The sequence below is a fragment of the Tachyglossus aculeatus genome, chromosome 20 (genome assembly GCF_015852505.1).
Source record: "Tachyglossus aculeatus isolate mTacAcu1 chromosome 20, mTacAcu1.pri, whole genome shotgun sequence".
Taxonomy (NCBI): Eukaryota; Metazoa; Chordata; class Mammalia; order Monotremata; family Tachyglossidae; genus Tachyglossus; species Tachyglossus aculeatus.
The window spans coordinates 10,081,585-10,097,038 of record NC_052085.1 but is presented as its reverse complement, the minus strand read 5'-3'; the positions used below and the strand labels follow the sequence as shown (position 1 = coordinate 10,097,038).

The 15,454-nt window shown below is 45.0% G+C and overlaps 1 protein-coding gene across 1 annotated transcript; it reads right to left on the bottom strand.

Moving 5' to 3' along the window:
• Positions 1-571: 571 nt before the first annotated feature.
• On the bottom strand, positions 572-14,893 carry MED4 (mediator complex subunit 4). Its single transcript, XM_038761642.1, has 7 exons — positions 14,667-14,893; positions 6,423-6,489; positions 5,542-5,712; positions 4,514-4,571; positions 2,764-2,850; positions 1,853-1,984; positions 572-1,320 (listed from the first exon to the last, which is right to left on the bottom strand). Exons 1-7 carry the CDS (start codon positions 14,891-14,893, stop codon positions 1,148-1,150), a joined length of 915 nt encoding a protein of 304 aa, XP_038617570.1. The 3' UTR covers positions 572-1,147.
• Between the last annotated feature and the right edge of the window lie 561 nt (positions 14,894-15,454).

Below are 15,454 nucleotides of genomic sequence, written 5' to 3'. Positions count from 1 at the left end.
TGTAAAATGGGGTCTACCTCCCTCCCCCTTAACCTTCCCCTCTGGAGGGGAACTCATGATAGTCTCTAGCATCCAGGCAAATTTGGGAGTGGGAAAGTAGGGATGAGCAGAACTGCAAAACCCTCTGGAATTCCCAACTCTTTCAAGAGGCATTCATTCTCCCAATTAATTTCCACCACCTCAGATCCTATCATCCCTGAGCATATATTCTATATATACGCACACGCACACATATATACATATTTTGTTAATTGTGCGTCTCTTTATTCTTAAGCTTTTTTTATTCACTCGTTTCAGCTACTTGTGTCTATTTTTTTATTCTCACTGCTTATCATTCAGTGCGTGCCTTTTCCCCATTAGATTGTAAGTTCCTTGAGGGCAGGGGGGTCTTGTGCTTTACTTCTATTGAGATCTTGTAAGTGCTTGGATCTCAAGTACTATCGGTGGTGAAGATCACCTCCCACTACCTTCTCATCCTCATTCCGTGGGAGGCTTATTCTGATTCAACATATGTTGACATGAATTTCCCCTTTCAAGAAAACCCCCTTACAATCTACTAGTAAAAGCTACTATTGAAAACACAGTGCATATTTTCTTTAAAAAAGCAGCACACTAAAGTTGAGTTTATTTACAAAACCATGCAATGTTACAATAATTACAAAAAAGTTGTGAAAATAAGCATTATTTCAATACTGATCCATTTCTGAAACAGCCAATCATCTTCACTTTAAGACGGGGTTTTTTTAAAAAACAGGTTGTTTTCACTGGTGACATCTGCGCCTTTTGAAATAATTACAGTAGAGTTGTAACATACAAAAGTCCATATCCCCGGGTCCTTTTCCAGGAGCTTCTCTTCTTATACATTCATCAAAATAACTGGTTCAGGCTGGGGAAAGGCAGTGCTGGCACAGTTCTTCTGGAGAAACCGAAAAATCCCCTTCGAGAGACATTGCTAGTCATTTTTATTGCTTGCTATCCCTCTTGTGAAATTGATCTGAAGCCACAATTGCAATTTTTAGAAAAGAAACCTGTTGTGGTCCCAATTGAGCTGCACGTTTTCAAGAGAGTCAGTGTTTCGGGCTGTTTTGTGGCTTTAGATTTGCACAGTATTTCTGTGGTCGACCTGGAAAGTTTTTGTCCTCTGTTCTTAATCAGAGTCACTGCTGCTACTTGAAGAATCTGTTGACATAACCTCTACGTCATCTTCGTTTTCTTTATTATGCCCAGGAGGTTCCAACATAAAGTCATTGCTGTGATTTGGAGGTAGCATGTTCAGAGACAAATCACTTGACTGCCATGGGTATTGTGGGGCGAGAACATCTAGAAGGGGAAAAAAAGGTCGCTTTATTAAAGCCTCACCTGTCATTTGTCATTTAGCACTGTGACTCCTTTAAAATTAAAAGGTTTCCTTAATGTCATATGATATTCAATTTTCCATTCTAATGTAAGCAGAATCCTTGGAGTAATTGTAGGCGACACGGGTTCTATCCCACCGCTCCCCCAGAGCTACCTTAGGATCAAACCAATAACCTCGTGCCTCTATTAGACTCTCCCAAGTGCTTAGTACAGTGCTGTACACACAGCTCCTGCTCAATAAGTATTAACAAAAACAGTGATTCTTAAAGCTCACTAAGGTGGGCTTTTCTGAAAAGAACCTTGGAAACCAAGTCTGTGTGAAAAGATGTTTTGAGAGGATTGTTTTGTAATCGAAATGGTGAATCGGGAGTTCCCCTGTAGGGAGGATTACGGCTTCAGACCCCCCCCCCCCCACCCCCCTATATCCCCTTTAATCTTTACAAGTACAATTCTCATTATGGCGGTCTTCTACAGACATCAGCGATAAAACACCAACCTGGCAATCTGCCCGCTGCAAGTGCGTCACCTGGGAGGTGTCCGTTCACTCCGTTCGTGGAAGGATTGTTCATTTGCCCCAGTAAACCACTTCTCATCTCCAAATCTGTTGGGTATGGTCTACGCGGGTCCCCTTAAAGAGAATACATGTGCTTTTGTTTCGAACCGAAGTGTTAAATTGCCATTGCTTTCATTTCACTCGGTCTCTCTAGCTTTACATTTGCAAGGTGAAGCTCATCTGATCGAGGAACTCTACCTCCCCCAATCAGAGGAAAAGTACAAAAGAAAATCCCTTCAGAGAGCTAGTTAATCTTAACTTCTGAAGTTCTGCCAGGCAACCAGAGAAATCCCTAAGCAGGAATAAAAGCAGAATGCTCTAACTCCCGATCCTTATAAGCTAATCAATTATAAGCCAAGGCTAGATCAGTAGCCCAACCACAAAAGGGGCATTTAAGATAAAATGGCTATGAACATAGACTGCAAACCAATGCACCAACTCTACAACCAAAACAGGTTGTCAGTCACTTACTATGGACTTCTCGAGTCCTGGGTCTTGCAGGCCTAAATGAAAAATAATGAACCTGCTTCTAAAGCCCACTTTTTTGGCCCACAAAGTGTTTAGTTCATGGCCCATCAAGTCAAAGAAATTTCTTCAAAAACTATTTCAGAAGTTGAAAACACAGGTCACCTGACATAGCAGTCCACTGAGTGGAATACAGTGGCTCAGATGGAAGACAAAGAAGCTTTGAATCATTCACCGGTTAGGTTTCTCTTCTAAGAGGATAATTTAGATTCAAGAAGATACATTCTATATGCCATATGAAAATAATTTTCCAATTTCCTAATTAGAGGCAAAAAATCTCCAAGTTTTCAAACTCCTGTACCTTAAGAATGAAAGACAGAGGAGTTTACCTGGGACCCAAGTCAGAGGGGCACAAACAGCATTGCTTGCACTAATCCTATGTGCATATTTAATTATTTCTTCAGAGGAGATGGCTCCTGCAAGAGTAGTAATAAAAAATAAAGGGGAACATTAGACTTATTTCACACAATCAACAGGTTACATCCCAGTTCCCTCAGAACTAACCTGCTACTTGAATTTTTTTCTGTACAAGATAACCTTGCCCCTTCCTTCTCATTCATATTCAGTGGTACCTGAAAAGGTGTGTTTGAAATCCAAAGGGGAAAAGAGATCGGCATAGGAAGTGAGCAGCACCTAGCACCGTTATTAATCTACCTTACCCCCTTGCCCTCCCCACAGTACTCGTGAATATTAGCACATATTTATTACTCTACTGTATTTAGCTCTAATTCTGTTTATTCTGATGGTATTGACACCTGCCTACTTGTTCTGTGTTGTTGTCTGTCTCCCCCCTTCTAGACTGTGAGCCCGTTGTTGGGTAGGGACCGTCTCTGTATGTTGCCAATTTCTACTTCCCAAGCGCTTAGTACAGTGCTCTGCATGCAGTAAGTGCTCAATAAATACGATATGAATGAATGAATCTTGGAAGGAGCCACCACTCTACTGCCAATTCTGGGTTACCTCAGAATGGGGGACAAGAACAGAAACTCAGTACATGATACAGATTTTCCAAAAATTTAACCAGATACCAAGTTTCAAACTCCTGTCCTAACCCCCAACTGTAAACTCTTTGTGGCCAGAGAGCACGTCTCCCAACTCTTGTCGTACCACACTCTCCCAAGTACTTAGTAGAAGCAGAAGCACGAGAAGCAGCGTGGCTCAGTGGAAAAGAGCACGGGCTTTGGGGTCAGAGTTCATGGGTTCAAATCCCGGCTCCACTACTTGTCTGCTGTGTGACTCTGGGCAAGTCACTTCACTTCTCTGTGCCTCAGTGACCTCATCTGTAGGTAAGATGAGGTAAGACCTCATCTGTAGGTAAGATCTCACAGTAAGACTGTGAGCCTCCCACCCCCGTGGGGCAACCTGATCACCTTGTAACCTCCCCAGCGCTTAGAACAGTGCTTTGCACATAGTAAGCGCTTAATAAATGCCATCATTATTAGTAGTAAGGGACTGTCTCTATATGTTGCCAATTTGTACTTCCCAAGCGCGTAGTACAGTGCTCTGCACATAGTAAGCGCTCAATAAATACGATTGATGATGATGATAGTAGTAGTAGTAGTAGTAGTAGTAGTAGTAGTAGTACAGTGCTCTGCACAATGTAAACCCTCAATAAATACCACTGATTAATTTGCCTGGCTAGAGCTGTAACAAGAAGCAAAACCTGAATACGAGTTTTTTCTCTGCCTAAACCAACCCACTTCCTGGTCAGGGTATTAGTGAGCAACAAAATACTGAGAGTGAGGCTGCCACAGCAGGAGCAAGGTGGAGCCGGATAACCACCTCCACATGCACATGTACCACTAAAATCAGCCACAATAAAATACGCGTAAAACTTTCCCCATCAACAGAACTTTCAGGAGTGCCTATGTGGAAAGCGTCATATGAGGATCTTAACACGTGCTCCTTGCCTTTTACCAGTTTATTTTCTAAACAAGTTCTTAACTGAAAGGAAAGAGCTGAGATTTTTAGAAAACGTTTCTATGTTAGCGATATCACATAAAGACAAGCATCTTCAAAAATGTGGGGAATGCTGAAAAAAATGCTCAAAAGCTACTCCAAGCTTTTTACCATACGAACCTTTTCTTGCTTTATCTATTGATTTGAGCTTTTCTTTTGCTTGGTAAACAGCTGTTGCCTAATTGGGGGGGAAAATGAATGAGAAATACATTATTTATGACCACCTCAGTGAGAGTTTTAAATTCAATATGATCTCTTTCGTGGAAATTTGGAATCACATATGTAAAATGTGGTGATTCCTACAACTACCTGCATGACCACCTCAGTGAGAGTTTTAAATTCAATATGATCTCTTTCATGGAAATTTGGAATCACATATGTAAAATGTGGTGATTCCTACAACTACCTGCACAGTCCCTTAATGTTACAGGGAGTAAGAGAAGAAAAAGTAGCCACACTTCCCCTATTTGTTCTCTAATAAATGCAAACATCTGACAGGGATCCAAGCCACGAGGTTAGAAGGCATGGCTCGGATTCTTTCCACGTGACAGGGGTCGGGAAAATGTCAGGAATAGGAGGCTTGCACGTTAATTCAGGAAACTGATATTCCAATTCAACGACATCTCCACAGTTCGTGAATACTCATTTGCCAGCGGACACTTGGAACTGACTCCCCCGTGCCCAGAAATGATAAAGGATGCAAAGCTAATTAAGGGACCACATTCTGTCCTCAAGTGAATCTCTTCTTTGCTACAGGCAGCAAAAGAAAAAATAATCTCTACATTTTTGTAATCACGTCCTTGCTTCTGACTGAAGACCAAATTAGATGAGCACAAATCTATGAATCTAAAATAATTTATTTTCATGTAAAACATCCAAAATGAAAAGATGAGTTGTTTACCAAGCTTTATGAAAACTTTAGATGATGAAGGGAAAAAAAGATAGAGTTTTCTAAGTAAAGAACCAAAACAAGGTGAAAATAACAAAACCAATCAAATCATACACAAGCCTTTGTAATATTTCTCAACCCAGCTCGGCTCAGCACTTATTTCTAGATTTGGGCAAAAGGCTATAGCTTTCAGCCCATTAAAAGTACAAAGGACATAAAAACCCTCCTCCCGCTGCAAAAACCACACCTATCAACTTACCAGTATTTGTTCTGCTTCTTTCAACTGTTTCTGCAGCTGCTGAATATCACTGTCTCTCTTCTCCACTTCTTTTTCTAATAGTTGCATTTCATGATGAATTTTCCCTTGCTCAAGTGCCAGTTTCATTAGTTCTTGAAATTCCCCATCTCTAAGAATTAGCAACTCCAGGATCTGTCAGGTAAATCTCGGGTTAACTAGGTAACAATTGGAGCACTGAGAAAACCATCCCTCTCCACTTTTCTCCAAAATCCCATCCCAAAGGAGCAACATAATGAATTGCTGATTTTTTTTTTAAACACAGAGATATAATTCCTCACCCTTCCAATTGAGGAAGGGTTGGTGCCCCACCCACCGCTGGACTGTCAACTCTTCAAGGACAGAAATCATGTCTAATAACTCTTTTGTACTCTCCCCTGCACTTATCGAAGGCTCTCTACACAGTAGATGCACAATAAATGCTATTGTTGGAAGGAAACAACCCAAGGCTGGGAATCGGGAGACCAGACCTGGATTTGTGGCACAGCTCTGCCACTGGCCTGTGTGACCTCTGGCAAGTCACAACCTCTCGGGTCCTTTTTCCTCATGTATAATATGGGTATAAAATAGATGGAGTGCCCTGTGTGGAAGATGGGATCCAATCTTGTAACCTTTTACCCATCCTAATACTTAGCCCAGGGTAAGCAAGCACTTGAATCATCCCATGACTATTACGATTGATCGAGTGAAAATACCGCAAAAGAAAATTTTCAGTAAGGCTGCAGTCAGAACTCAGTGCTGCAGATTGTGTGGCTCAATCCACCAGGACTCACCGCTAATGAACAGGAGGCCGGAGACACAACTCATCTGTTTGCGGGGAATCGGTTTCTACAGAGCCTACTTACCTGGTTCTCCTCCCCAGGCTGCAATAACTTCTGGTTTCTTGAAAGTGCCAGGATTTCTATTAACTCCCTGAAAAGAAATTGTCACCGTTGTAGCACCCATACTGCTTACTTTAAAAGCCACAGAAATGCATTATAAATTTTCAAAATAAAATGCTTTCTTGATGGTACTACTTAATATTCTCACCCTATTCCAAGGGGTAAAACCTGGGAATTATAGGCAATACAACCATAAAGAGACATGGAATTAGACCTGGGGTCGAGACATTTAAGAGGTAGGTTCAAAGCTAATAAAACGAGAGGTGCTGCATATAGCAAGCAGTTACCTAGAATGTTTAAGGAACTTGTTACCATAGCAAGTTGTGCAGGTAGCAGGTTCAAGAAAGCCTTAGATAAATTCTTTCTCTCTAATTAGGGACTGTCTCTACGTGTTGCCGATTTGTACTTCCCAGGCGCTCAGTACAGTGCTCTGCGCACAATAAATACGATTGAATGTATGAATGCCTGTACCCCCCTCTAGATCTCTAATGGGTAATTAGTGGAAAAAAGTTAAGGATGTTAAAAGTGCATTCTTAACTCACCCCCCCACACACAAAAAATGCCAAAGAGAGCAGCTACCACTTTTCCTACTGAGACAAAATGCAGTTCATTTCCACTAAGACCCCATTAATGAACACCTGAGAAAACCATTCCTCTCCACTTTTCTCCAAAATCCCATCCCAAAGGAACAACATAATGAATTGCTGATTTTTTTTTTTAAACACAGAGATATAATTCCAGGTATACTGGAGAGACAACACGGTCTAGTGGGAAGAGCATGAGCTGGGAAGTAAGGCGGTCCAGGATCGAATTCCAGCTCCGCCTTTCCGCCTTTCGTTCATTCATTCATTCAATTTGTATTTACTGAGCGCTCACTGTGGGCAAAGCACTGTACTAAGCGCTTGGGGGAGGACACTATAACAACAGGCACATTCCTGCCCACAACGAGCTCACAGTCCAGAGGGGGAGATAGACATTAATATGAATAAATACCCATGTACCTCTCCCAGCACAAACAGCACACCACTCACCTGCTGTGTGACATTTGGCAGATTTCTACCTCTCTCCTCCATAAAATGGGGATTCAGTTGCTGTTCTCCCTCCCCCATGGACGAGGACTCCATGTTGGACAGGGACTGTGTGTCCGATCTGACCGCACTGTCTAATCCAGTGCTTAGTACGTGCTGGCTCATAGCAAGCATTTAACAGATACCACAATTATAATTAGTAAATAGCTCTAATTATTACTGTGGCAGTAGGCATGTTCCCCAGAGACAGCAGCACCACCATCACTCAGGCACCACAGGATTACTCAGTTTTTTCATCCCCACGCAAGTTGGCTTTCTTCCTAAAATAATAGGAGCATCCTCAGAAATCAGACAGCTGATGTTTCACTGCCACGATCCTTTCCTTATGTTCTCTCATTCTCTTGCTCAACAAAGCTGTTCATAGACAAATCTATCTCAATATCTGCAGAATTTAGACCAGAAGCACCAACTTTTCATTTTGAGCATTGGCACAAAGCTGAGGTAAGCTGTTCATAGACAAATCTATCTCAATACTTGCAGAATTTAGACCAGAAGCACCAACTTTTCATTTTGAGCACAAACCTGAGGTGTGGCTTGAAAAAAGAGGAGGGAAACATCTCATGTACCCCATAAAATTAGCTCCTTTGAGAGTTTTTTGTTTTTTTTAAAAAAAAATGACTTCCACTTAGATCTGAAATCAGGTACAACTTGGTCAGGACACCTGGGCTACCTCTTCACGGGACTTCGGAAACTGGTTTCAGGATTCCCTGTCAAGTGCTCTAGATCCCTGGTGTTGATCCGGCATCGCTCAAGGAACCGGGAGATGCGGATTCTGTTCTCGTTCCGCTTGTAGTCGGCTATCATGGGCGAAGACGGCGCACCCTACTCATTTACTGTATTCGACTACGGGCAGAAACACGGCTGACGGGTAGGAGACGGTGAGAATGGCACTGAGAAAAACCACTATTATCATCATCAATCGTATTTATTGAGCGCTTACTATGTGCAGAGCACTGTACTAAGCGCTTGGGAAGTACAAATTGGCAACACATAGAGACAGTCCCTACCCAACAGCGGGCTCACAGTCTAAAAGGGGGAGACAGAGAACAAAACCAAACATACCCAACAAAATAAAATAAATAGGATAGATATGTACAAGTAAAATAAATAAACTTTCAATGTGCTCAGAGGACTACAATAAAGGTAAAAGACAAGATCCCTAGCCACAAGTCGAGCATGTGCCCCTGGGAGCCGGAGCCCCTCTTCATTTCTCCCCCGTATCCATTCAGTTGTATTTACTGAGCGCTTACTGTGTGCAGAGCTCTGTACTAAGCACTTGGGAAAGTACAATTAGAGAAGCAGCTTTAGAGAAGCAGCGTGGCTCAGTGGAAAGAGCCCGGGCTTTGGAGTCGGAGGTCATGGGTTCAAATCCCAGCTCTGCCGTTTGTCAGCTGTGTGACTTTGGGCAAGTCACTTAACTTCTCTGTGCCTCAGTTAACTCATCTGTAAAATGGGGATTAAGATTGTGAGCCCCACATGGGACAACCTGATCACTTGGTATCCTCCCCAGCGCTTAGAACAGTGCTTTGCACATAGTAAGCGCTTAACAAACACCAAAATTATTATTATTATTATTACAATGCAATACGATTGACTGAATGAATGAATGTGATAATGTACCTAAAGGGGAAGTATTATGGCAGTTGCCCCACACAAGGTTTTAAAATTCACTATAGGAATAATAATAATGACAATGGTATTTTTGCAATTGCCTTGCACAGGATTTTCAAATTCACTATGGAAATAACTGGCTAAGCGAAAATTCCACTTTTCCTGTTGTCATCTGTCTATATTTGAGCCTAAGTATAAACAGCACGCCAACGCTCATCTGGGAATGTATGGAAAAACAAGTGGTAATTAATCTTGTTGATTCAGCCGCCCTGCCTAAGGGTCAATTCCACTATTAAAAATACAATAGGCCCCATTCATATTACTTTTAACCTAAATTTTCCACTTAGGAACACAGTCACCTCAGGTAGCTCGGAACAAACGTCTCAAGTGCCCCAAAGTGATTTCTTTAAGTCACAAAGTTTAGCGCTTAGAACAGTGCTTGGCACATAGTAAGCGCTTAACAAATACCATCGTTATTAATTCCAGATCTGTGCTCTTTCCTTAAGACCTCACTGTCAAGGCCGCTAAAGTTTTCAGGAGGTGTTAATGAGCGGTGAAAAGAACTATGGGCACGGCACAAGACAAAGTTGGAGAAGCCATCAGCAATCATTTACACTGATCATTTACTTCTGAATGGGGGCGTTTAAAAGAGTTTTAAATTAAAAAAAAAACTGAATTAACTTGAAGATAGGTGAATTCATTCAATCGTATTTATGGAGCGCTTACTGTGTGCAGAGCACTGTACTAAGCGCTTGACGTGAAAAGTCTGTATTCCACTTACTTGAATAATAATAATAATGTTGGCATTTGTTAAGCGCTTACTATGTGCAAAGCACTGTTCTAAGCGCTTGGGGGGGATACAAAGTGATCAGGTTGTTCCACGTGGGGCTCACAGTCTTAATCCCCATTTTACAGATGAGGTAACTGAGGCTCAGAGAAGTTAAGTGACTTGCCCAAGGTCACACAGCAGGCATGTGGCGGAGCCGGGATTCGAACCCATGACCTCTGACTCCAAAGCCCGTGCTCTTTCCACTGAGCCACGCTGCTTTCTACCGCTTGCTCCTCTAGGCTATATAAGCTCGTTGTGGGCAGGGAATGTCACTGTTTATTGTTGCACTGTGCTTTCCCAAGCGCTTAGTACAGTGCTCTGCACACAGTAAGTGCTCAATCAATAAATACGACTGAACGGATATGGGGGAGAAATGAAGAGGGGCTCCGGCTCCCAGGGGAGGTTTGGTTTTGAATTCCTGGAGAAGGGTTGCTAGACTTTCATTTTCTCGGTCACCAAATCATTCATTCATTCAATCGTACTTATTGAGCGCTTCCTGTGTGCACAGCACTGGCCTAAGCGCTTGGGAAGGTCAAGTCGGCAACATATGGAGACGGTCCCTACCCAACAACGGGCTCATGGTCTAGAAGGGGGAGGCAGACGACAAAACAAAACATGTAGACGGGGTCAAAATTGTCAGAACAGAGTTAAGGCTATAATGCACATCATTAACAAAATAAATAGAATAGTAAATATGTACAAGTAAAATAGGGTAATGAAGCTGTACAAATATATACAAGTGCTGTGGGGAGGGGAAGGAGGAGAGGAAATCAATCAATCAATCAATCGTATTTATTGAACGCTTACTATGTGCAGAGCACTGTACTAAGTGCTTGGGAAGTACAAATTGGCAACACATAAAGACAGTCCCTACCCGACAGTGGGCTCACAGTCTAAAAGGGGGAGGCAGAGAACAAAACCAAACATACCAACAAAATAAAATAAATATGATAGAAATGTACAAGTAAAATAAATAAATAAATAAATAAATAGAGTAATAATCACCTCCCCAGCTGCAAAGCCCCTGTTTCACATCACGAATACAATCGGCCGCCAGAAACCTTTCACTGCTCCGCCACTTTTCAGCTGTGTGACTTTGGGCAAGTCACTTAACTTCTCTGTGCCTCAGTTACCTCATCTGGAAAATGAGCTTAGTACAGTGCTCTGCACACGTTTAGCGCTCAATCAATACGACTGAATGAAAATGGGGACGAAGACTGTGAGCCCCACGTGGGACAACCTGATCAGGGGAAGCAGTGTGGCTCAGTGGAAAGAGCCGGGGCTTTGGAGTCAGAGGTCATGGGTTCTAATCCCAGCTCTGCCACTTGACAGCTGTGTGACTTTGGGCAAGTCACTTCACTTCTCTGTGCCTCAGTTACCTCATCTGTAAACTGGGGATTAAGTCTGTGAGCCCCATATGGGACAACCTGATCAGGGGAAGCAGTGTGGCTCACTGGAAAGAGCACGAGTTTTGGAGTCAGAGGTCATGGGTTCTAATCCCAGCTCCACCACTTGACAGCTGTGTGACTTTGGGCAAGTCACTTAACTTCTCTGTGCCTCAATTACCTCATCTGTAAACTGGGGATTAAGTCTGTGAGCCCCCCGTGGGACAACCTGATCATCTTGTAACCTCCCCAGCACTTAGAACAGTGCTTTGCACTTAGTAAGCGCTTCATAAATTCCATTATTATTATTATTATTATTACCTTGGATCTAACTCAGCACTTAGAATGGTACTTGGCACATAAACACTTAATTTACTATGTTTAACAAAGCATTTAATACAACAATAATAATAATAATGAGAAACAGCGTGGCCTAGTGGCAAGCGCCCAGGCTGGGGAGCCAGAGGTTGTGGGTTCTAATCCCGCTCCGCCATTTATCAGCGTGGCTCAGTGGAAAGGGCACGGGCTTTGGAGTCAGGGGTCATGGGTTCAAATCCCAGCTCTGACAATTGTCAGCTGTGACTTTGGTCAAGTCACTTCTCTGTGCCTCAGTTACCTCACCTGTAAAACAGGGATGAAGACTGTGAGCCCCCCGTGGGACAACCTGATCACCTTGTAACCTCCCTACAGTGCTTAGAAGAGTGCTTTGCACACAGTAAGCACTTAACAAACACCATCATTATTGTTATTATTAATAAATACGATTGAATAAATGAATTCTAGAACTTGCCCTTCTAGACTGTGAGCCCACTGTTGGGTAGGGACCGTCTCTATATCTTGCCAACTTGTACTTCCCAAGCGCTTAGCACAGTGCTCTGCACACAGTAAGCGCTCAGTAAATACGATTGAATGAATGAATGAATGAATACGGTTGAATGAATGACTGACTGAGCACCGGTTGTATCTGGCCAGCACCTCCAGGTCTTCGAGGCCCGACAGCAGCTTGTCCCGGGTGCTGTTGCCAACTTGTAGTTCCCAAGCGCTTAGTCCAGTGCTCTGCACCCAGTAGGCGCTCAATAAATACGACTGAATGAATGAATGAGTGACCGAGGACCAGTCGTACCTGGCCAGCACCTCCAGGTCTTCGAGGCCCGACAGCGTTTTGTCCTGGGTGCCGCTGCCAGCTTGTACTTCCCAAGTGCTTAGTCCAGTGCTCTGCACACAGTAGGCGCTCAATAAATACGACTGAATGAATGAATGAATACACTTGAATGAATGAGTGACTGACTGAGGACCGGTCGTACCTGGCCAGCACCTCCAGGCCCAACAGCGGCTTGCCCCGGGTGCTGTTGCCAACTTGGACTTCCCAAGCGCTTAGTCCAATCAATCAATCAATCGTATTTATTGAGCGCTTACTGTGTGCAGGGCACTGTACTAAGCGCTTGAGAAGTACAAGTTGGCAACCTATAGAGACAGTCCCTACCCAACAGTGGGCTCACAGTCTAGAGTGCTCTGCACGCAGTAAGCGCTCAATAAATACGACTGAATGAATGAATGAATGGGCGACTGACTGAGGACCGGTCGTACCTGGCCAGCCCCTCCAGGTCTTCCAGGCCCGACAGCGGCTTGTCCTGGGTGCTGCTGCCAACCTGGACTTCCCAAGCGCTTAGTCCAGTGCTCTGCACACAGTAAGCGCTCAATAAATACGATTGAATGAATGAGTAAATGCGATTGAATGAGTAACTGAGGACCGGTCGTACCTGGCCAGCACCTCCAGGTCTTCCAGGCCCGACAGCGGCATGTCCCGGGTGGTGTTGCCCATTTGTACTTCCCTAGCGCTTAGTCCAGTGCTCTGCACGCAGTAAGCGCTGAATAAATACGATTGAATGGACGAATGAATGAATGATAAATAAATAAATTCGACTTAAGGAATGAATGAGTGACTGACTGAGGGCCGCTCGTACCTGGCCAGCCCCTCCAGGTCTTCCAGGCCCGACAGCGGCTTGTCCCGGGTGCTGCTGCCAACTTGGACTTCCCAAGCGCTTAGTCCAGTGCTCTGCACACGGTAAGCGCTCAATAATTACGACTGAATGAATGAGTAAATACGACTGAAGGAATGAATGAGTGAGTGACTGAGGACCGGTCGTACCTGGCCAGCCCCTCCAGGTCTTCCAGGCCCGACAGCGGGTTGCCCCGGGTGCTGCTGCCTGTATATATGTATATATGGTTGTACATATTTATTACTCTATTTATTTATTTATTTATTTTACTTGTACATTTCTATCCTATTTAATTTTGTTGGTATGTTTGGTTCTGTTCTCTGTCTCCCCCCTTTTAGACTGTGAGCCCACTGTTGGGTAGGGACTGTCTCTATGTGTTGCCAATCTGTACTTCCCAAGCGCTTAGTACAGTGCTCTGCACATTGTAAGCGCTCAATAAATACGATTGATTGATTGATTGATTGCTGCCAACTTGGACTTCCCAAGCGCTTATTCCAGTGCTCTGCACCCAGTAAGCGCTCACTAAACACGACTGAATGAATGAGTAAATACGACTGACTGAATGAATGGAGTGAGTGACCGAGGACCGGCCGTACCTGGCCAGCCCCTCCAGGTCTTCCAGGCCCGACAGCGGCTTGCCCCGGGTGCTGCTGCCAACTTGTCCTTCCCAAGCGCTTAGTCCAGTGCTCTGCACCCAGTAAGCGCTCAATAAATAACGACTGATTGAATGAATGAATGAGTAAATACGATTGAATGAATGAACGAGTGACTGACTGAGGACCGGTCGTACCTGGCCAGCCCCTCCAGGTCTTCCAGGCCCCACAGCGGCTTGTCCTGGGTGCTGCTGCCAACTTGGACTTCCCAAGCGCTTAGCCCAGTGCTCTGCACACGGTGAGCGCTCAATAGATACGATTGAATGGGCGAATGAATGAATGAATAAATAAATAAATTCGACTGAAGGAATGAATGAGTGACTGACTGAGGACCGGTCGTACCTGGCCAGCCCCTCCAGGTCTTCCAGGCCTGACAGCGGCTTGTCCCGGGTGCCGCTGCCAACCTGTCCTTCCCAAGCGCTTAGCCATCATCATCATCTTCATCAATCGTATTTACTGAGCGCTTACTATGTGCAGAGCACCGTACTAAGCGCTTGGGAACTAAAAATTGGCAACATATGGAGACAGTCCCTACCCAACAGTGGGCTCACAGTCTAAAAATCGCTTAGTCCAGTGCTCTGCACCCAGTAAGCGCTCCCTAAATGCGATTGAATGGAGTGAGTGACCGAGGCCCGGTCGTACCTGGCCAGCACCTCCAGGTCGTCGAGGCCCGCCAGCAGCTTGTCCCGGGTGCTGTTGCCGTTTCCGTTTCCGTTTCCGTTTCCGTTTCCGGCTCCGCTGGGCGGCCCGGGCCCGGGTCCGGCTCCTCCGGCGGGTCCCCGCTCCTTGTCGGCGGCCCCCGGGGCCGGTCCCCCGCCCGGGGCCGCCTGAGGGGCCGCCGCGCCGGCCGCCGCCGCCGCCGCCGCCATGTTGGCCGGAAGCCGCGGGCAGGGCCCGGGGGGCGGGGCCTAGACAAGAAGGGCCCCGGGGCCGGAGCGCGCGCGCCCACCCGCCCTCCGCAGCGACCCCTGCAGGACCGGAGGACCGCCCGCCGCCTCACTCACTCACTCAGCCACTCATCATCATCAATCGTATTTATTGAGCGCTTACTGTGTGCGGAGCACTGTGCTAAGCGCTTGGGAAGTCCAAGTTGGCAACATAGAGAGACAGTCCCTACCCAACAGTGGGCTCACAGTCTAAAAGGAGTCACAAGGTTTGCTGCCACTTGTCTGCTGCATGGGGTTGGGGCACGGGCCAGGGAGTCACAAGGTTTGCTGCCATTTGTCTGCTGCATGGGGTTGGGGCACGGGCCTGGGAGTCGTCGTCATCATCATCAATTGTATTTATTGAGCGCTTATTGTGTGCAGAGCACTGTACTAAGCGCTTGGGAAGTACAAGTTGGCAACACATAGAGACGGTCCCTACCCAACAGTGGGCTCACAGTCTAAAAGGAGTCACAAGGTTCGCTGCCATTTGTCTGCTGCAGGGGG

Bases quoted from the DNA above. Each gene is read 5' to 3' on its own strand.
- MED4 (XM_038761642.1), bottom strand. From the start codon at position 14,893: ATGGCGGCGGCGGCGGCGGCGGCCGGCGCGGCGGCCCCTCAGGCGGCC. The intron at 5,713-6,422 runs GTAAGTAGGCTC...TTTACCTGACAG, and splicing joins AGCCTGGGGAGGAGAACCAG to ATCCTGGAGTTGCTAATTCT. The intron at 2,851-4,513 runs GTTCGTATGGTA...CTACTCTTGCAG, and splicing joins AATAGATAAAGCAAGAAAAG to GAGCCATCTCCTCTGAAGAA.